General features: G+C 38.4%; 2 protein-coding genes across 2 annotated transcripts in view; one reads left to right on the top strand and one right to left on the bottom strand.

Moving 5' to 3' along the window:
• Positions 1-17,407, bottom strand: part of LOC129481804 (ATP-binding cassette sub-family C member 2-like) — a 43,477-nt gene extending 26,070 nt beyond the window's left edge. Inside the window, exons 1-4 of the mRNA XM_063638511.1 lie at positions 17,354-17,407; positions 16,448-16,457; positions 13,930-14,005; positions 218-278 (exon numbers count right to left, since the gene is read on the bottom strand). Of these exons, the coding sequence (XP_063494581.1) occupies positions 218-278; positions 13,930-14,005; positions 16,448-16,457; positions 17,354-17,407 (201 nt within the window). The remainder of the gene's footprint in view (positions 1-217; positions 279-13,929; positions 14,006-16,447; positions 16,458-17,353) is intronic.
• LOC129482827 (olfactory receptor 4K3-like) lies at positions 16,627-19,387 on the top strand. The gene has a single exon (XM_063640002.1). It carries the CDS (start codon positions 18,405-18,407, stop codon positions 19,314-19,316), a length of 912 nt encoding a protein of 303 aa, XP_063496072.1. The 5' UTR covers positions 16,627-18,404; the 3' UTR covers positions 19,317-19,387.
• The last annotated feature ends 2,146 nt before the right edge of the window (positions 19,388-21,533 follow it).

Here is a 21,533-nt window from a genome sequence, read left to right on the forward strand (position 1 = left end):
TTAGTTGCTATCATTAGTGAAAAAGAATATACATAACTAAATAACGTGTAATCCTAACTAATCACCAACACTTCCATTTCATTCAACTTCCTCAAACTATTATATAGCAATTCTCCTCAAATTAAATGAGAAATCGATAATATTTATCAATAATGCAATGTAAACTTTTATGTTTCAGTGGTTAATAGCAAATAACATTAGTTCTTCTGGTGCTTACCCCACCAACAGGGATCTTTTCTTTTTTCGTTGAGAGCTGTTTTCTTTGATCCAATGAGGGCCTGATAAAGCAAGACAATGTTTGCTTTTTAGGTTTTACATGAAACGAACATAAAAAAATTATACATCCTTAACCATTTTGTTGCATCTTTCCCTACTCCCTTACCCTAACAGCAACTTGGTTTTCCCTGATAATAACTTTGCATCTTTTTGGTCTTATCAAAGACAGACTGTTCATTCTACCATATCCCACATAATTTAGGGCCAGGGCATGTGGTCTATTTTTAACTGCTTCTTCTAAATAATTATCCCTTAAACTTGAATCAAGTCTTCAGAGCATTTAAACTAATGCCATCTGGCTGTACCATACTCTGTCCCTTCTCATCCTGGCCTAGACTGGCATCTACTCACTTCTTGGTATGTCAGAAGATGAACTAACATCAAGGTTACTCTTCTCATTTTGTTCTGCCACCACCCTGGGTAATGTCATAGATTACATGAAAAACTGTATTAAACTTAATCTCTTTTCCAGCTTCATGATCTTCATAGCTCCAGGTCCTGCATGTGCACCACACTTTGGCCATCAACTTTCATGACCTTAAACCATGAATCTTATTACTTAGAACTAACCCATCTCTGAAAACCCAACTCTAAGTATTTCAATCTCTGATCATAACCTCTTCTATTTATAAGTTTTAAATTCAGTTATTCTCACTACATTTGGTTTTTACTTTACTTAGATTCCCAAATCTAGCCTTCTATCATCTTTGCTCTCTTGGATAATCAATGATCCTGCTTTACCTGAGATTTACCTGGTTTTAGCATTGACTATCCAACTTCTACAGAATTCCTCAGTCCCAGGCATACCTATATTCTCTCTCTTTTCCCTGCATTCTCCATGATTATCATTTCATGAAAACTTTGGTAATATTTTTGAACCCCCATTCCCTGCTTTTCTTCCATGAAGAAAAGGTGAGTTCTAACTTGTCTCTTAGAACTTGCTTGTCAATCCTGGTCACATCGACTTCTTTGAAGTGCTGCTTCAAAAAATCAGGCAACCCTGAAAACTGGTTCTACCATCACTTAACATCTTCTTTCTACCTGGGTTCTTAATAGTGCCTAGAAATCCTTGCATGACTCTCAGAAGGGGACTCATATACCACTTCATGGAGGAAACAGAAGACAAGGAAGTCAGTCACCAAACCTTTACATTTATTGCATTCCACCCAGCCTTTCCCAATTCTCTCCTGTAACAAACACAGACAGTTAAAAATACAGGTTATAAGATTTCTCCTCTAGAAATCTATCTTTTAAACAAATGATAGAAAGGGATCTTATCTTAAGGCAAGTCTGAGAAACACTGAGTTGTTCTCTTTTCTAATCTTCACCTTGTTCCTTTCTACTGACTCCTTCTCATCAGCTGACAGAGAAGAACACATTCTTCTCATTTTAAAACCGTCACAAAACAACAACAACAATAACAACAACAACAGTTATCCTTATTCAGTTACCATCCTACTTTTTGCTGCCCTTTTGTAGCCAAATATTTTTCTGTCAAACCACATTTTCCTCCTTAAAGTTTTTGGCACCTGGTTGAAATTGCTTCCATCAAGATTGCTAGTAAACTACTTATTGCTGTGTCTATTAGACACTTTGAAAGTTATTTCACTTAAACTCTTCATCACGTTTACTATTGTTGACCACTCACTTGTTTAAAGGGCTCCTTCTTCACTTCCCTTCACCACTGTACTTTCATATTCTTTCCACCGTTCTGGCCCTCCGTTAGTTTCTCTTTAGGTTCCTTTCTCTGTCTTCCCTCCAATGTTTATGTTTCCTTGGGCTCAATTCTAGGAATTATTTCCTTTGTATGCTTCACACTCTCCTGAGCAATCTCATCCACTCCCATAGTTTCAATAACTTGCTTCTTTGTGGATGACTTTCAAATTGGTATCTCCAGTCCACAGCTTGTCCCTGAGCTCCAGATCCATGTGTCAAATGCTTTCTTGACATCTACTTTATTTCTTTGCTTGTTTCTGTCATACACAAAGTTAACTGAGCCAGTTATTTTCCTATCTCCCCTGATATTTTCTCTGGCTTTGCAAGGAGCCACAACACTTCCTCTGTCTTGACCACGGGACATTTCCATCTATTCACCAAGTATTTGTCAATCTCATCTTCTAAATATTTCTGGAATCATATTATTGGATAAATATTTAGAAAGTAACAAACAGTAAGAAGAAAAGTGAGAAGAAAGGAGGAGGAGAAGGAGGAGGAAAAGGATAAAAGATGGAGAAGAGGAAAAGAAGGAGAAGAAAAGATTTACAATCCTACGTTTCAGAGACAATCTGTGATAACACGCTTGTGAATATTTCAGTAGTCTTGCCTCTGTTTGTGTGTGGTATGATAATATTGTTAATGTTGCTCTTATATTATATTATATAATGCGTATAAGATATATCTTGTATTACTATTGCTCTTATATTGAAATAATCTATATCAATATTGTAATTATTAACATGATTGTCAATAATAATATTGATAATGTTGCTCTATAACCAGTTCATACTGTTTTAAGAAAATTACACATTTATAACTCAATTTATAAAAAACATATTCTTCTATAACACCATTATATTTTATAATATAATATTTTATCTTTTTACCATGATATGATTTATTTAACAAAGTCAATGCTTATACTGGTTGTAGTTTTTTCCTACTTTATTGCTATAGTGACCATTCTTTTCATACATCTTTTATTGCCTCTTGTACTAAATCCCATACACGATAACATGCGACATGATCAATTACAAGTCATTTGATGTATCTACTATTAAACTGACCTCTAGAAATGCTGAACTGATGTACACACCTCTCAGCAGATCATGAGAAACCCCCATTTCTTCATGGTTTCCACTGTATTTTTCAGAATAAGAAATGCCTTATTCGGACAGCCCGGTAGTTCTTCCCTTCCTATCTCTGGCACTAGTATCCAGAAACATTCTGTGGGAAGTTGCAGTGCATGTCCTTTGTAGGATCAGCCTCAGCATCAGAGAAAGATACACTATTTAACAGACACTTTCATTGGAATAGCTCCTGGTATATGATTTGGGTTAATTACTGTCATCATCCTTCAAGCTGTTGGCATGGCTTCTGTTTGGATAAGCAAATTTAGCATTGGTGCCAAGCCAAAAAATTAATTCTTAATGTAGCTGGACATAAAATGCTATGAAATCCAGCTGTTAAAAGGGAATTAAGCCTTCCTAATTAGATATAACTAACAAAAACCAATAATTTATTGGATACTATATAGAAAGGTATTGCTTTTTCAAACGAAAATGTTATTCATCGTTTTTTCACAAAAAAAATATACCTTGCATTTGGTTCTAGGCTCTTTGTTTTGAATAACAGGCTTTATTTGAGTCTTTTAAAAGAGAAATTATTTAATCTTGGTAGATAAATTTTAAACATGAGTTTTGTTTTGTCCTTGAGAAATTCTCAGGAAAATTGGCACAATATCCATTTACATATTTTGTATAAAATATGTAAAATCATCATATTGAAACCTTTGTCTCTGAGCTAACCCAAAATTACAAAGTGTGGAGTACATATGGGAAGACAAAAGTGATTCAGTATTGCGCATGAAAGACAAAAGGGGGCAGCCTAAGTAGTAAAGTAAAATTTCCAGTTCATTTTATTCAGGGAAGACAGTGATAGAGATTTAAGAAAGTAATTAGTAGGCATATCATAAATTTAGAAAAAAATGTGGAAAGAGTTTGAAATAAATATTTTAGTTCTGCTAGAAAAATAATGTCATTAAACTAACTCTAATTCTTAAACTTTGAGGGGAAAATTTTTCAGAAATTATTTGGTTCAACCCCTCTACTCCTTTTCAACATACCCTGATAGGCAGCTAGAGAGTTTTCCCATGAGCCTTTTCATGAGGAAGACTTACTGTATTCTATTTTAGTAGATCCCATTACAGAGAGCATGTATTTGTTGAAAAGTTCCTGACGGCTTGTATCTTCCAATCCTTACTCTTTTGTGTGTGGAGCGGGGGGCGGTGGAGGGGGGTCAGAGTCTCACTCTGTCACCCAGGCTGGAATGCAGTGGCACAATCTCGGCTCACTGCAACCTTTGCTTCTCAGATTCAAGTGATTCTCCTGCTTCAGCCTCCGGAGTAGCTGGGACTACAGGCAAACGCCACCGCACCTGGCTAATTTTTGTATTTTTAGTAGAGAAGGGGTTTCCCCATGTAGGCCAGGCTGGTCTCGAGCTCCTGACCTCAAGTGATCTGCCTGCCTTGGACTCCCAAAGCATTGGGATTACAGGCATAAGCCACCACACCCAGCCCCAATCCTTAATCGATCTTAATTCTGCACTAATTGGAAATGATTGGAGAATTCGAGAAAAATAGAAATTTAGATTGAAAAGTCAGGAAAACTCTCTTTATGTAATATTATCTTACCAAACAGTAAAGCAGATAAAAAATTAAAGGGAGAATAGAAAATAATAAAACTAGTATAGCCAAGTAATTGGAAAAATTATAATAGGCTTCTCAAACATGAGATAAAATGTGATTTATTTAGTTGTTTGAAATTTCTTATTTGAAAAATTTAGTGTATTCTTTAAAAAGTGGGCTTGACTCTGGGTTGTGTTGATAAAAATATGACATATTGGACCTGAGGTGATCTTACCAAAGTATTCTTTTCTCCCTCCCCCTTCCCTCCCTCTCTCCATCCTTCCCTCCCTCCTTCCCTCCCTCCCTCCCTCCCTCCCTCCCTCCCTTCCTTCCTTCCTTCCTTCCTTCCTTCCTTCCTTCCTTCCTTCCTTCCTTCCCTTCTTTCTTTCTTCTTATTACATTCCATTTGTCAATTTTGGCTTTTGTTGACATTGCTTTTGATGTTTTACTCATGAAGTCCTTGCCCATGCCTATGTCTTGAATTGTATTGCCTAGGTTTTCTTCCAGGGTTTTTATGGTTTTAGGTCTTATGTTTAAGTCTTTAATCCAACATGAGTTGATTTTTGTATAAGGTGTAAGGAAAGGGTCCAGTTTCAGCTTTCTGCATATGGCTAGCCAGTTTTCCCAACACCATTTCTTAAATAGGGAATCCTTTCCCCATTGCTTGTTTTTGTCAGGTTTATCAAAGATCAGACAGTTGTAAATATGTGGTGTTATTTCTGAGGACTCTGTTCTGTTCCATGGTCTTTATATGCTGTTTTGGTTACTGTGGCCTTATAGTATAGTTTGAAGTCAGGTAGCGCGACATCTCCAGCTTTGTTCTTTTTGCTTAGGATTGTCTTGGCTGTATGGGTTCTTTTTTGGTTCCATATGAAATTTAAAGTAGTTTTTTCTAATTCTATGAAGAAAGTCAATGGTAGTTTGATGAGGATAGCATTGAATCTATAAATTACTTGGGCAGTATGGCCATTTTCACGATATTGATTCTTCCTATCCATGAGCATGGAATATTTTTCCATTTGTTTGTATCTTCTCTTATTTCCTTGAGCAATGGTTTATAGTTCTCCTTGAAGAGGTCCTTCACATGCCTTGTAAGTTGTATTCCTAGGTATTTTATTCACTCTGTAGCAATTGTGAATGGGTGTTTGCTCATGATTTGGCTCTCTCTTTGTCTATTATTGGGGTATAGGAATGCTTGTGATTTGTGAACACTGATTTTGTATCCCGAGACTTTGTTGAAGTTGCTTATCAGCTTAAGGAGTTTTGGGGCTGAGACGATGGGGTTTTCTAAATATAGAATCACATATTCTGCAAACAGAGACAATTTGACTTCTTTTCTTCCTATTTGATACCCTTTATTTCTTTCTCTTGATCGATTGCCCTGGCCAGAACTTCCAATACTACGTTGAATAGGAGTGGTGAGAGAGGGCATCCGTGTATTTTGCCAGTTTTCAGTGGAAATCCTTCCAGCTTTTGCCCATTCAGTATACTGGCTGTGAGTTTGTAATAAATAGCTCTTATTATTTTGAGACATGTTCCATCAATACCTAGTTTATTGAGTGTTTTTAGCATGAAGGGCTGTTGAATTTTATCAAAGGCCTTTTCTGCATCTATTGAGATAATCATGTGGTTTTTGTCATTGGTTCTCTTTATGTGATGGATTATGTTTATTTATTTGTGTATGTTGAACCAGCCTTGCATCTCAGGGATGGAGCTGACTTGATCATGGTGGATAAGCTTTTTGATGTGCTGCTGGATTTGTTTTGCCAGTATTTTATTGAGGGTTTTCACATTATGTTCATCAGGGATATTGGCCTGAAATTTTCTTTTTTTTGTTGTGTCTCTGCCAGACTGTGGTATCAGGATGATGCTGGCCTCATAAAATGAGTTAGGGAGGATTCCCTCTTTTTCCGTTGTTTGGAATAGTTTCACAAGTAATGGTGCCAACTCCTCTTTGTACTTCTGGTAGAACTCGGCTATGAATCCGTCTGGCCCTGGGCTGTTTTTGGTTGGTAGGCTATTAATCACTGCCTCAATTTCAGAACTTGTTATTGGTCTATTCAGGGATTTTACGCCTTCCTGGTTTTGTCTTGGGAGGGTATATGTGTCCAAGAATTTATCCATTTCTTCTAGATTTTCTAGTTCATTTGCATAGAGGTGTTTATAATATTCTATGATGGTAATTTGTATTTCTGTGGGATCAGTCATGATATTACCTTTATCATTTTTTATTGCATCTATTCTCTCTTTTCTTCTTTATTAGTCTGGCTAGTGGTCTATTTTGTTAATCTTTTCAAAAAACCAGCTCCTGGATTCATTGATTTTTTTGAAGATTTTTTTGTGTCTCTATCTCCTTCAGTTCTGCTCTGATCTTAGTTATTTCTTGTCTTCTGCCAGCTTTTGAATTTGTTTGTTCTTTCTTCTCCAGTTCTTTTAATTGCTACGTCAGGGTGTCAATTTTAGATCTTTCCCGATTTCTCCTTTTGGCATTTAGCACTGTAAATTTCCCTGTAAACACGGCTTTAGCTGTGTCCCAGATATTCTGGTATGTTTTGTCTTTGTTCTCATTGATTTCAGAGAACTTATTTATTTCTGCCTTAATTTCACTATTTACCCATAGTCATTCAGGAGCAGGTTGTTCAGTTTTCATGTAGTTCTACTGTTTTGAGTGAGTTTCTTAATCCTGAGTTCTAATTTGATTGCAGTGTGGTCTGAGAAACTGTTATGACTTCCATTCTTTTGAATTTGCTGAGGAGTGTTTTACTTCCAATTATGTGGTCAGTTTTAGAATAAGTGTGATGTGGTGCTGAGAAGAATGTATATTCTATTGATTTGAGGTGGAGAGTTCTGTAGATGTCTATTAGGTCTGCTTGGTCCAGGGCTGAGTTCAAGTCCTGGATATCCTTGTTAATTTTCTGTCTCATTGATCTGTCTAATATTGACAGTGGGGTGTTAAAGTCTCCCACTGTTATTGTGTGGGAGTCTAAGTCTCTTGGTAGGTCTCTAAGAACTTGCTTTATGAATCTGGGTGCTCCTGTATTAGACGCATATATATTTAGAATAGTTAGCTCTTCTTGTTGCATTGATCCCTTTACCATTATTTAATGTCCTTCTTTGTCTTTTTGATCTTGATATTTGTTGGTTTAAAGTCTGTTTCATCAGGGACTAGGAATGGCAACTCCTGCTTTTTCTTTTTCTTTCCATTTGCTTGGTAAATATTCCTCCATCAATTTATTTTGAGCCTACATGTGTCTTTGCACATGAGATGGGTCTCCTGAATACACCACCCCAATGGGTCTTGACTCTTTATTCAATTTGCCAGTCTGTGTCTTTTAATTGGGCCATTTAGCTCATTTATATTTAAGGTTAATATTGTTATATGTGAATTTGATCCTGTCATTATGATGCTAGTTGATTATTTTACACATTAGTTGATGCAATTTCTTCATAGTGTTGATGGTCTTTACATTTTGGTATGTTTTTGCAGTGGCTGGTACCAGTTTTTCCTTTGAATATTTAGTGCTTCTTTCAGGAGCTCTGGAAAGGCAGGCCTGGTGGTGACAAAATCCCTCAGCATTTGCTTGTCTGTAAAGGATTTTATTTCTGCTTCACTTATGAAGCTTAGTTTGGCTGGATATAAAATTCTGGGTTGAAAATTCTTTTCTTTTAGAATGTTTAATATCGGCCCCCACTCACTTCTGGCTTGTAGGGTTTCTGCAGAGAGACCCACTGATAGTCTGATGGCCTTCCCTTTGTAGGTAACCTGAACTTTCTCTCTGACTGCCCTTAACATTTTTTCTTTCTTTCAACCTTGGTGAATCTGACGATTATGTTTCTTGGTGTTGCTCTTCTTGAGGAGTATCTTTGAGGTGTTCTCTGTATTTCCTGAATTTGAATGTTGGCCTGTCCTGCTAGGTTGGGGAAGTTCTCTTGGGTAACAGCCTGAAGTGTGTTTTCCAACTTGGTTTCATTCTCCCCATCACTTTTAGGTACACCAAACAAACACAGATTTGGTCTTTTCACATAGTCTCATATTTCTTGGAGGCTTTGTTCATTCATTTTCCTCTAATCTTGTCTTCATGCTTTATTTCATTAAGTTGATCTTCAATCTCTGATATCTTTTCTTCCGCTTGACGGATTCGGCTATTGATAGTTGTGTATGCTTCATGAAGTTCCCATGCTGTGTTTTTCAGCTCCATCAGGTCACTTATGTTTTTCTCTAAACTGTTTATTCTAGGTAGCAGTTCCTGTAACCTTTTATCAAGGTTCTTAGCTTCCTTGCACTGGGTTAGAACATGCTCCTTTAGCTTGGAAGTGTTTGTTATTACCCACCTTCTGAAGCCTACTTCTGTCAATTCATCAAACTAATTCTCCATCCAGTTTTGTTCCCTTGCTGGCGAGGTGTTGTTGTGATCCTTTGGAGGGGAAGAGGAATTCTGGTTTTTGGAATTTTCAGCATTTTTGTGCTGGTTTTTCCTCACCTTCGTGGATTTGTCTACCTTTGATCTTTGATGCTGATGACCTGTGGATGGGGTTTTGTTGTGGTAGTCCTTTTTGTTGATGTTGATGTTATTGCTTTCTCTTTGTTAGCTTTCCTTCTAACAGTCCAGTCAGGTCCTTCTTCGGCAGGTCTGCTGGAGTTTGCTGGAGGTCCACTCCATACCCTATTTGCCTGGGTATCACCAGCAGAGGCTGCAGAACAGCAAAGACTGCTGCCTGCTCCTTTCTGTGGAAGCTTTTTCCCAGAGGGGGATCAGCCAGATGCCAGCCAGAGCTCTCCTGTATGAGGTGTCTGTCGACTCCTGCTAGAAGGTGTCTCCCAGTCAGGAGGCATGGAGGCCAGGGACCCACTTGAGGTGGCAGTCTGTGCCTTAATAGAGCTTGAGCGCTGTGCTGGGGGATCTTCAGAGCTGACAGACAGGAACGTTTAAGTCTGCTGAAGCTGCGCCCACAGCTGCCCCTTCCCCCAGGTGCTCTGTCCAAGGCAGATGGGAGTTTTATCTATAAGCCCCTGACTGGGGCTGCTGCCTTTCTTTCAGAGATGGCCTGCTCAGAGAGGAGGAATCTAGAGAGGCAATCTGGCTACAGCGACTTTGTAGCCCTGAGGTGGGTTCCTCCCAGTTGAACTTCCCCAAGGCTTTGTTTACACTGCGAGGGGAAAACCGGCTTTGTTTACACTGTAAGGGGAAAACCGCCTACTCAAGCCTCAGTAATAGCAGAAGCTCCTCCTCCCACCAAGCTCAAGCATCCCAGGTCAACTTCAGACTGCTGTGCTGGCAGCAAGAATTTCAAGCCAGTGGATCTTAGCTTGCTGGGCTCCGTGGAAGTGAGATCTGCTGAGCAAGACCACTTGGCTGCCTGGCTTCAGCCCCCTTTCCAGGGGAGGGAACAGTTCTGTCTCGTTGGTGTTCCACATGCCACTGGTGTATGGAAAAAAAACTGCAGCTAACTGGGTGTCTGCCCAAACAGCTGCCCAGGTTTGTGCTTAAAACCCAGGGCCCTAGTGGTGTAGGCACCTAAGGGAATCTTCTGGTCTGTGGGTTGTGAAAACCATGGGAAAAGCGTAGTATCTGGGCTGGAGTGCACCGTTCCTCATGGCACAGTCCCTCCTGGCTTCCCTTGGCTAGGGGAGGGAGTTCGCCTACCCCTTGCACTTCCCAGGTGAGGCAATGCCCCACCCTGCTTCTGCATGCCCTCTGTGGGCTGGACTCACTGTCTAAGCAGTCCCAGTGAGATGAGCCGGATACCTCAGTGAGAGATGCAGAAATCACCCACCTTCTGCAATGGTCTCCCTGGGAGCTGCAGACCAGAGCTGTTCCTATTCGGTCATCTGGTCATCTTGCCCTGGACCCTCCCCTCCCCTCCTCTCCCTTCCCCTCCCTCCCCTCCTCTTTCTTTCTTTCTTCTTTCTTTCTTTCTTTCTTTCTTTCTTTCTTTCTTTCTTTCTTCTTTCTTCTTTTCTTTCTTTCTTTTTCTTTCTTTCTTTCTTTTCTTTTTCTTTCTTTCTTCTTTCTTCTTTATTTTCTTTCTTTCTCTTTCTTTCTTTCTCTCTCTCTCTGTTTCTTTCTTCCTCCTTTCCTCTCTTCCCCTCTCTCCTTTTTTTTGAGACAAGAGTCTTGCTATGTTGCCCAGGCTGATTTCAGACTCCTGAGCTCAATGGATCCTCCCAGTTTGGCCCCCGAGTAGCTGGAACTATAGGCGTGCAGCACCATGCTCTGCTGTATTCTTTATTTGAGCTGCTGCAACTTATAATTTTTTAAAAAAACAATTTTGTAAACAAATATTTATAGGGACTGGAATTCTTTTTTTAGGGAGAAGAAGAAGGGTTTCCCAAAACTGGTTTACAGAAACTTCAAGAGGTTCAATTTAAATATTATATTAACAGTGATCTTATAAATAAGGAAAATTGATTTACTGTAGGGGAAAGGGAATGATTAAGTTTACAACAATATTTATTAATTTTTACATTTTAAGCTTTTCTTAAGCTATTTACTGAGTGCATGGTGATACTATACACAGGCAAATATGCTCTTTAGGATTCAGAGATATGTATACCCTATAGCAAATGGATTTCAAAGTATGTTTCAGTGCTTCTGGATTAGCTTTTCTTGGAGACTCTTAAAAAATTATACTCATTTAAATGAAATATATTAAGTCTCAATGGCCAAAAATAAAAGAAATGATGGATCAGAAGACTTTTCAGTGTTCTTTCAGTCTCTAGTTATTTACCCACCCTTTCAACAAATACTTATGTATGTGCCATTTGGTGTTCTAGCCGATGGCAATGGAACAAACAACAAAAAATCCTGCCCTTATAAAACCTTATAATATAGAGTTAGGAGGAAGACAAAATAAAAAATGAACAAGTAAATTTCCCAATCTTATGGAAATTAATAAGACTTATGACAAAGTAAAGCTGGGAAAGGAGTAGGAAGTCTTGAGATATGAAATAGGGTGGATAAGCAAGTCTTTATTGATGAGATGACATTTAAGCAAACACCAACAGAAGGCGGATGTGCAAGCCATATGGTCATCTGAACAAAGTATACCTTATGCAGTGAATCAGAAATGCAAAGGCCTTGAAGTAGGGGCATGCCTTGCTATTCCAGGAACAGAAAATGGTCAGTGTTGCTGGAAAGAGTAATGAAGGGTGAACTTCCTAGGGTTCTGAGATCAGAAAGGTAAACAGGTCCAGGTCCTATAGGACTTTACAAAAAGTCAGTGTAAGGACATCAAATTTTTCTCTGAGAGGTGAATCTTTTGGAAGTTTTGGGCAGAAGAGCAATATGCTCTGACTTACATTTATAAAAGAAACTCTCTGTATACTATGTTGCAAATAGCCTGTATGGGGTAAGATGGCAGCAGGAAGGCCTGTAAGCAGGCAGTTACAATAACGGCAAGTGAGAAATAATCCTGATTGGGCAAAGGGGGCAGCTGTGAAGGTGATGAGTAGTAGGTGAATTCTGGATTCTTGGATATATTTTGAAGATCGAGCCAATGGGATTTGATTATAGATTGGATGTAGAGTAAGAAGGGTCTAGATGACGGCAAGATATTTTTTGCCTGAGCAACTGGAAGAATGACATTGCCATTAACTAAGGTGGAAAAAATCACATGTGGGACAGGTTTGTGTGTGCTGAAGGAAAATCAAGAATCCTGTGTGCGACATGTAAATTGGAGATGTCATTTAGACATTAGAGGGGAGATGCTGAGAGGGTCAGCTGCCAGTTCAATCCTGGAATTCAGAGGAGAGATCCAGACTAGAGAGATTAACTTGGAGATATTAGTAGACGGAAAGTAAAGCCATGAGACAGTATAAAAATACTAAGATAAGAGACAAGCAGAAGCAGTCCAAGATCTTTATGATCAAGGAGGAATGACTTATTATTAGTTTACCTATGGAGTCAGCTAAATCTGATATGCACACAAATCTCCAACCTGCAACGTCCACATCATCCACACATCCTTAGGCATATCCCATTCTTAAAAAATAATTATTTCAAGACTCATTCCTTCATTCAAGATCAAAACTGCCACTATCTGAGCTTTTGGAGCCTAAAGTGCTTGATTCCCTATAATCTGTCCTAATGCTCAATTTTAGCAATTATAAGCTCTAGGCGCTTATTTTATAATCTCTCTCTCTTTTTTTTTTTTCTTTGAGACAGAGTCTCACTCAGTCACCCAGGATGGATTGCAGTGGCATGATCTCGGCTCACTGCAACCTCCGCCTCCCAGGTTCAAGCGATTCTCCTGCTTCATTCAGCCTCCCAAATAGCTGGGATTACAGGTGGGTGCCTACATGCCTGGCTGATTTTTGTATTTTAGTACAGATGGGATTTCACCATGTTGGTCAGGTTGGTCTCGAATTCCTGACCTCAGGTGATCCACCTGCCTCAGCCTCCCAAAGTGCTGGAATTACAGGCATAAGCCACCACGCCCAGCCTGTAATCTCTTTATTCCTATTATTTCCTATTATCTTTTGGCTTCCTGTTTAGGCAACTGATGGGAAGAAACATTGAGGAAAAAAAAAAACTGATTAGATTAATTTACTTCAATCACTGTTCATTTTAGTCACTTACAAAAAAAAAAAAAAAGCATAATATAACAAAATCCAATCAGGACCAATGTTTTGCCCTTTTTTTTTCTGTCCCCTCCCCTCCTCCTTCCTGCCCTCCTTTCTACTTTTTTCTTTTCTTTTCTTTTTTCTTTCTTTCTTTCTCTTTCTTTCTTTCTTTCTCTTTCTTTCTTTCTTTCTTTTTTCTTTTTCTTTCTTTCTTTCTCTCTTTCTCTTTCTTTCTTCTCTCTCTCTCTTTCTTTCTCTTATTTTCTAGGCAGGTTCTTCAGGTCCTATACTGGTCTGTATGTCTAGGTCACATATTCTGTCTTGATAATCATCCCAATCCATCATGAAATGTTTATGTCCAAAGCTTATTTTTCACATTCTCATCTGTAGAGTCTATGAATGCTATGGGATGGGGATGTTTTTGGCAATCAGGTTAAATTTCTACCACTAGAATTTGGCTAGAAATAGTGAGGAATGTAATGATCATGTTTCCAAAAATAAGTCTCATCTATCTCACTTAAAAATTTAGACATATCCATCTAACTTGTAGTTTAGAATTGGAAACCACTAAGTACGTTTTATATCCATTATAATGTATGGATCTTTTTTATAGGATGTGTTCAAATGCTGTAAAAAAGTAATTAATCAGTCCATAATCCCAGTGAGCCTAGCATTACCTGATACTCACCTATGTTTTTGCTCCAGGATTTTGTCTTTTGGTCTAGTTCTGGAGTTGATTGCACTGACTCGCTTTAGAGCATGAGCTGGAGAGAAAGACAGTGAGTGTTTTTATATCCAAAATGATAAGCCAACAATAAACAAAATAGAGAGAAGTATAATGGAGGATTACACAAACTGGAGAGGTTTTTAAGTTCTAGATCTATAGGTTTCCTGGGAGCCCTTGTATTTTCTCCATTATTTCAGCTTGTCCTAAAATGTTCTGTAATCTTGTAGTAAAAGTGAGATTTCTTAATGAGAAAACCTACAGATAAATTCTCTTTTTTCTCTGAGAAAGGGTTGCTAACTCTCTCAGTGTCCCTCTGAGAGGGCTGCTAAGTTATTTCAGATCTTCCACAGAAGGGCTAAATATTTCCCAAGAGGAAAACCACTCTAGCCTTTAAAAGAAGCGTAACTTCATGCAGGATTTATACCAACGTGATTCTTGTGAAGATTAGTAAGAAAAAACAATGGTAAATTCCCCAAAGCTGTCACTGTCTTGCAAGTGTCACTAACAGTGATAATAGCATCCTATGTGACAGGCATTGCCCTAAGGGCTTTGTATGTCTTTTAATTTTCAGAACTACACCTAATGAGAAAGGTACTACAGTTATTATCCTTATTTTAGGGATAAAAAGACTGAGGCACTGAGCTCTTATACAGGAAACACAAACCAAGGTCATACACCTAGACCTATCAGCTACTGAGGTTCAAGTAACCTTAGTGAATTTGATGGTAAATGGGCTGGTGAATTTGATGGTAAATACCTCAGCACTAGACAGATTTTTGTCTTTATTCACAGTATGATACTTGAACTCTTTGAATTTTAGATTTCTTATCTCTGAGCAGAAGGAATTGGATTTGGAGATTTCTAAGTTCTCTTCTATGAATTCTATGCTTTCTTTTTTCTATAAGGAATCATCTAGCCCCTAATGGAAGAAACTGATTGATCTCAAACATCTCTGTGAAACATGGGGATTCCGTGGCTCAAAGAATGAAAATTCAGTTTGAAGTTATTTCAGGCTCTCCCTCTAAGGCACAGTCTCATCTTTATAGCCTTTAATAATAATATTTAAATGTATTTATTTTCAATTTATAAGATACTTTTACATGCATTATATAAATTGAGCTCACAAATGACCTGATACGATATGAGAATAGGTAAATTTACCTATATTTTGCAGGAGAAAAAATAAAACTCAGAGAGGGTAAGTGGCTTGCCTGAAACCCAGAATTGTTTAAGACAGAGCAAGGGAGGAAGCAATTGTTTAAGACAGAATATTGGGGAAGAAGCAAGCATCAGTAAATGAGAGTGAGCCACTCCTGCTTTTCACACTAAGTCAGTACTAAGTCAGTGTACTTGTTCCTACACATTTGATACAATGTTTAAGAGCCTGGTTGTTGTCTGACATGAAACAGAGGTAGCATGGGATTCAAATTCTGTCACTTGATTTCTGTCTTAATTTAAGCAAGACACCTAATCTCTGTAAAATGAGGACCATGGCAGCCTCTGGAGTTTTGGGGAAGGATTAAGTAAATGTAAAACTCATGAATAGATTGAGATCACTATCTACGACATACAAGCTATCATCAGTATAATTAGTTTGTGTAAGAATTAGCCTAGGCTGGGCGCGGTGGCTCACGCCTGTAATCCCAACACTTTGGGAGGCCCAGGCAGGCGGATCATGAGGTCAGGAGACTGAGACCATCCTGGCTAACACAGTGAAACCCCGTCTCTATTAAAAAATACAAAAAATTAGCAGGGGGCAGTGGCGGGCGCCTGTAGTCCCAGCTACTGGGGAGGCTGAGGCAGGAGAATGGCTTGAACCTGGGAGGTGGAGCTGGCAGTGAGCCGAGATCGCACCACTGCACTCCAGCCTGGGCGACAGAGCAAGACTCCGTCTCAAAAAAAAAAAAAAAAAAAAAAAAAGAGTTAGCCTAACCTAAATCTGTAAATATGTAAAATTTATCTTAACTTTGTTATATTTTTCTTCATAAACCCATTTCTCAGCTCTGATTTGATTATCTTATATAACATTTCCATAAGGCAAAACCCTTAGATTTTTTAGAGCTAGATGGAATCTTAGGGATTTGATATATCCAAACCCACATTACACTGCAAAGCGTACTTTTTACCATTTACTTTCTAAGCTACTTGTTATTGACTTCAGCAATGAGAGTTAAGAATGATAGGAAAGAAAAAGAAATGGCTAATAAGCAGTTTGGGGGACAGGGGAGAGAGAATAATGTACATTGCTCAGTTCCATGTCTGCCGCTGGGAAAAGCAGAGCAAGCCGAAGCACTGTATTTCACAAACGGGAAGAACCACAAGAATTAAGTCATTTGATGAAGACTGATATGGTTATTCAGTGAGAGAACTAGATCCCAGGATTCCTAACAATTGGTCCGTGGTTTATTCCACAATGTTGTGCTGATTTATACACTAGTTCCCCCTTCCATGCAATTTTGCTTCCTGAGGTTTCAGCTACCCACGGTCAACTGTGGTCCAAAAATATTAAATGAAAAACTCCAGAAATAAACAATTCATAAGTTTTAAATTACTTGCTATTCTGAGTGGTCTGAGGAAATATTTCACCGTTCTGCACTGTCCTGTCTGTGGTACGCCTCAGGTTTTGAGACAATTTTTACAGGCTACACAAGCTTCGATTTTCATGATCAGAGAACATTTCTTCCTAATGCCCATTATTTTTCCTTATGCCTAGAACATTTATTCTTTCACAGATGGTTAACCACCTTCTCCTTGACTGGTTTATCTGCTCTTATAATTAATTAGCTGTTTTCGTTGATGAAAAAGGTTTTGTCATTTTGTCAAGACTAGTGGTAGGATCTCTTTATTTATTCATTAATGAAACAATTATTGACCTTCAAATAATGTCCTAATATTTTCCAGTATTTCAAACATATATTTAGGCACTATTTTTCTACCATATAGTCCCTAAATAATAATATGTGCTTTTCAAAAAGAATATTATTGGCCAGGCACGGTGGCTCATGCCTGTAATCCAAGCACGTTGGGAGGCCAACATGGGTGAATCAGCTGAGGCCAGGAAATCCCAGCTACTCAGGAGGCTGAGGCAGGAGAATCACTTGAACCCAGGAGGCGGAGGTTGCAATGAGCCAAGATCACGCCATTGCACTCCAGCCTGGGCAACAGAGCAGGACTCTGTGTCAAAAAAAAAAAAAAAAAAGGAAAAGAACAGAATATTATTTTACCTCAGGTTCACAGTATTGAATGGACCATAATCCTTGATTCACATCATAAGCCCTTTCATGCCCATTATGCATGTGTTTATTTATCCATTAATGAAATTACACCTATGAAAACATGATGCAATACAAGAACTGAACAATTCATAAAGCACTCATATGCTTACCTGCTCATCTTCATAACTCCCTTGCCTCTCCTCACCTGGGGTTACTGAGAACATCTTACATTTCCTCTTTTTTATTTCATACATATATTTTCACTTATACAAGTTCTTGCAAAGCACACTGTTGTGTTTTATTGCTTTTCACCTCATAAAACCTGTGCTGAATTGATCCATTTTGGACTTTTCCTACATTATAATGTTTTACTAACATTTTTCTATATGATTTGATGTAGTTGTACTTCATTTGTTATGGTTCAGAATAATATCCCATTGTTTTGTCAATGGGCATTACTATAAATTTCTCTTTGTATGCATATGCAAGAGTTTATCTTGGGTTGTAAATGGAAGTGAAATTACTGGGCCATAGAATGTGTGAATGTTAAGTTTTCCAGGATAAGGGCGAACTGTTTGCCCATAATGATTATACTAGTATTTGGTTTCATTAGCGATGTTTAAGAAATCCTCTTAACTGGGCACATGTCATAAAGACCTTCTGAGGCTGTGTCATGAGTTCGTCCTTAACCTCGGCAAAATAAACTTTCTAAATTGATTGAGATCTGTTCTGATACTTTTGGGTTCATACTAGTTATTATTGGAAACAGTGAAGAACGTTTTAAAAATAAAACTTATCAAGTTTAGGTGAGATTAAATGAAAGCTCCGAAGTTGTGAACCCCAAAAATCTGAGACAGGTCTCAGATAATTTAGAAAGAATGTCACTTTCTGACAGGCCCAGGAGCCCCAGGTTTATCTTGGAACCTCAGAGAGGAATTCACCCAACTCACAGGTATTTGATGGTACAAATCTGTGGCTGGGCTTGGCTTTAAAAATTTTTATCTGAGATTCCTTCTATGGAACAAAGTTCCATCAAAACCAGCTTAAAAGCCCATGTAAAAACAAATAATTATCCTTGCTGCACTGTCCACAAATAACCAGGACAAGGATAATAAAGTGAATCAGTTCTAAAAAAATCCTCTCAAATCACATACCGTGTATTCAGAAAATGTGATGCTGTGCCTTTTTTTTTTCAGATGACTTTAGAACAAACTGCACTAAATGGAAGAACTAAATCAGTCTGTGGTATCTGAATTCATCATTCTTGGGCTTTGTGATTCATGGGAGCTCCAGGACTTACTCCTAGTGATATTTTCTTCACTTTATTTGATCACCATTTTAGGCAACATCTTCATTGTGGTCGTAATTATCACCAACCTCCATCTCCATTCCCCTACGTACTTCCTGTTAGCCAATCTCTCATTCATTGACTTCTGTCGTTCCTCAGTCACTGCCCCTAAAATGATCACGGACTTTCTCAAAGAAAATAAGACCATCTCCTTCGGAGGGTGTATGTGTCAAATTTTCTTTGGACACTTCTTTGGAGGGGGCGAGATGGTACTGCTTGTGTCAATGGCCTATGACCGTTATGTGGCCATCTGCAAGCCACTCCATTACTCCAGCATCATGAACAGATATAGGTGCATTGGGTTAGTGATGACATCATGGATTATTGGCTTTGTGCATTCAACAAGCCAACTAATTATGATTGCAAGGCTGCACTTCTGTGGACCCAGGGAACTGGATAGCTTTTTCTGTGATATTCCATTGGTAATCAAGCTAGCCTGCATAGACACCTATATTCTAGAAATGTTGATAAATGCTGACAGTGGGGTACTGGCAACCATCTGCTTCATTCTGTTGCTGAGCTCTTACTCTCATATTCTGTTTACTGTCTGCCTTCACTCTAAGGGTGGAGCATCCAAGGCTCTCTCTACCTGCACTGCCCACATCACAGTGGTAGTGTTATTCTTTGGGCCTTGCATCTTCATCTATTTGTGGCCAGTCAGTATCCCCTGGGTGGACAAGTTTCTTGCTGTATTTTATGCAGTCATCACACCTCTCCTAAATCCAGCCATGTACACCCTAAGAAACAAAGATATTAAAAATGCCATAAAGAGACTACTATGTTAGTATTAGATTGCAGTGAGTATTTAGTGTCTCACCCTAGCATGTTTATAGTAATGTCCCTAAATTAGTCACATCTGACCTGTTACTTTGAACTGGGAAACATTACCCAGTTCACACAGATGGTAGTCTGTATCTCCAAATGAAAGATTTGTGTCAATTCTACTCAGTTCCACAATCATTTATTGATTATTGAATGCTAAATTATTTCCTGTCTGGGAAATTTGGCCAGTCTTTATGACTATGATTTTGACTGTGCTCAAGGATGACTTGAAGTTAATTAATGACATTCATTACTCTTGGTGCTGCTACTTCCAACACCCACTACCATATACTGAAATTTTCTATTATGCTAAGCATTTCTTTAAGCAAAGTATGTCACATAAGTCTTCTCTTAATTTTTTTCAATAAGCCAGTGAATTGAGTATTGCTATCTTTACTTTTACAAATGGATAAATTAGTCATTCAATTAATAATCACTCTACCTAACTTACCTGAACAGACACTGTAAAGGTAATTGTGAAACATTTCCCATCACACTCGGAATAAGACTGAATCAGTCATAATATAGACAGAATGTTATTCCTTCAACTTCATGCCTTGGCCATTTGCAAAACCGTATAATTGTCTTTAGGAGATACATGATAAAAAGAGAGATGAGTGCACTAACAATATTAGGGTATTACTTCTCTTTCTTTTAATAAATGTGTTGGAGATTCATTATCTATACCAGATAAAATAAGGGACATTGTGTTATATTCTAAAAATGACTAGGGACCCCAAAGACCTTCTGTTTAAGTAGGTTATATCTATTAACATTTATCAGTTTAGAAATCTTAAAAAATTAAATGCTTATGTACTAATGCTTAAAAAGAACACCAATAAGGCATTGTTACTGCAAATATCATATTTTAGGAAAAGTAACAATATTTTCAAAAATGTTATGAAGAATGGAATGGTTTTAACTATTTGCAAATTCCTTTTGCATATGGCTGAATAGAAGCAGTTGCGTTATCTCTTCTACCCTGCATTGCATCTGTTGTAACATGTGCTTTTGTTAGAATTACATAAAGGCCATCTGGCCTGACAGAGATATGTAGTTGGATAAAAGAGGAATGTTTTCATTTTCGTGCAAAAGCAATGGTGAATAAAACTACAGGTGAAATTTAGCACAAAGCAAGACAGTGGCATCCTGTACTACATATTGTGGCAGTCCTCATTATCACATACTCACAGTAAAAAAAGTTAAAACTGTAATAATCTTTTAAAATTATGTGTGCATATAGTGCCAGATTGTATTGTTGTTTGTTGTTGCTATTTTGGTTGTGGTTTAAATAGCCAATATTGTATATTTCTCCTTTTTGATGATTTTCATTCAATATTTACCGCAATCTGGGAAAGTTTTTTCCGGCCTAGAAACACTTCCTAGATTTCTTCTCAGTTATTGTTTATCTGAAAGTGCCTTTTTTTTTTGAGACAGAGTCTCGCTCTGTCGCTCAGGCTGGAGTGCAGTGGCGCGATCTTGGCTCACCATAAGCTCCGCCTCCTGGGTTCACACCATTCTCCTGCCTCAGCCTCCCAAGTAGCTGGGACTACAGGCGCCCGCCACCACACCTGGCTAATTTTTTGCATTTTTAGTAGAGACGGGGTTTCACTGTGTTAGCCAGGATGGTCTCGATCTCCTGACGTCATGATCCACCCGCCTCGGCCTCCCAAAGTGCTGGGATTACAGGCATGAGCCACCATGCCTGGCTGAAAGTGCCTTTATTTTTTCTTTATGTTTGAAAGATATTTTCATCGGGTCTGGAATTCTAGTGTGTCAGTTTTTCTCAACACTTGAACTGGATAAAGAAAATGTGGTGCATACACACCATGGAATCCTACTCAGCCATTAAAGGGAATGAGATCATGTCATTTGCAGTGACTGGATGAAGCTGGAGGCCATTATCCTAAGCAAAACTACTCAGGAACAGAAAAACAAATATTGCATGTTCTCATTTATGAGTGAGAGCTAAACATTGAGTGCCATGGACACAAAGAAGGGAACAACAAACCCCTGGGCTTACTCCAAGGTGGAGGGTGAAAGGAAGGACAGGATCAAAAAACTACCTGTCAAGTAGTATGCGTATCACCTCAGTGACAAATTAATCTGTACACAAAATCCCCAGGATGGGCAATTTACTTATGTAACAAACCTGCACCTGTACCCCGAGCCAAAAATAA

This window comes from Symphalangus syndactylus, chromosome 5 (assembly GCF_028878055.3).
Source record: "Symphalangus syndactylus isolate Jambi chromosome 5, NHGRI_mSymSyn1-v2.1_pri, whole genome shotgun sequence".
Taxonomy (NCBI): domain Eukaryota; kingdom Metazoa; phylum Chordata; class Mammalia; order Primates; family Hylobatidae; genus Symphalangus; species Symphalangus syndactylus.

Coding starts and splice junctions, on each gene's coding strand:
- LOC129482827 (XM_063640002.1), top strand. CDS start 18,405: ATGGAAGAACTAAATCAGTCTGTGGTATCTGAATTCATCATTCTTGGG.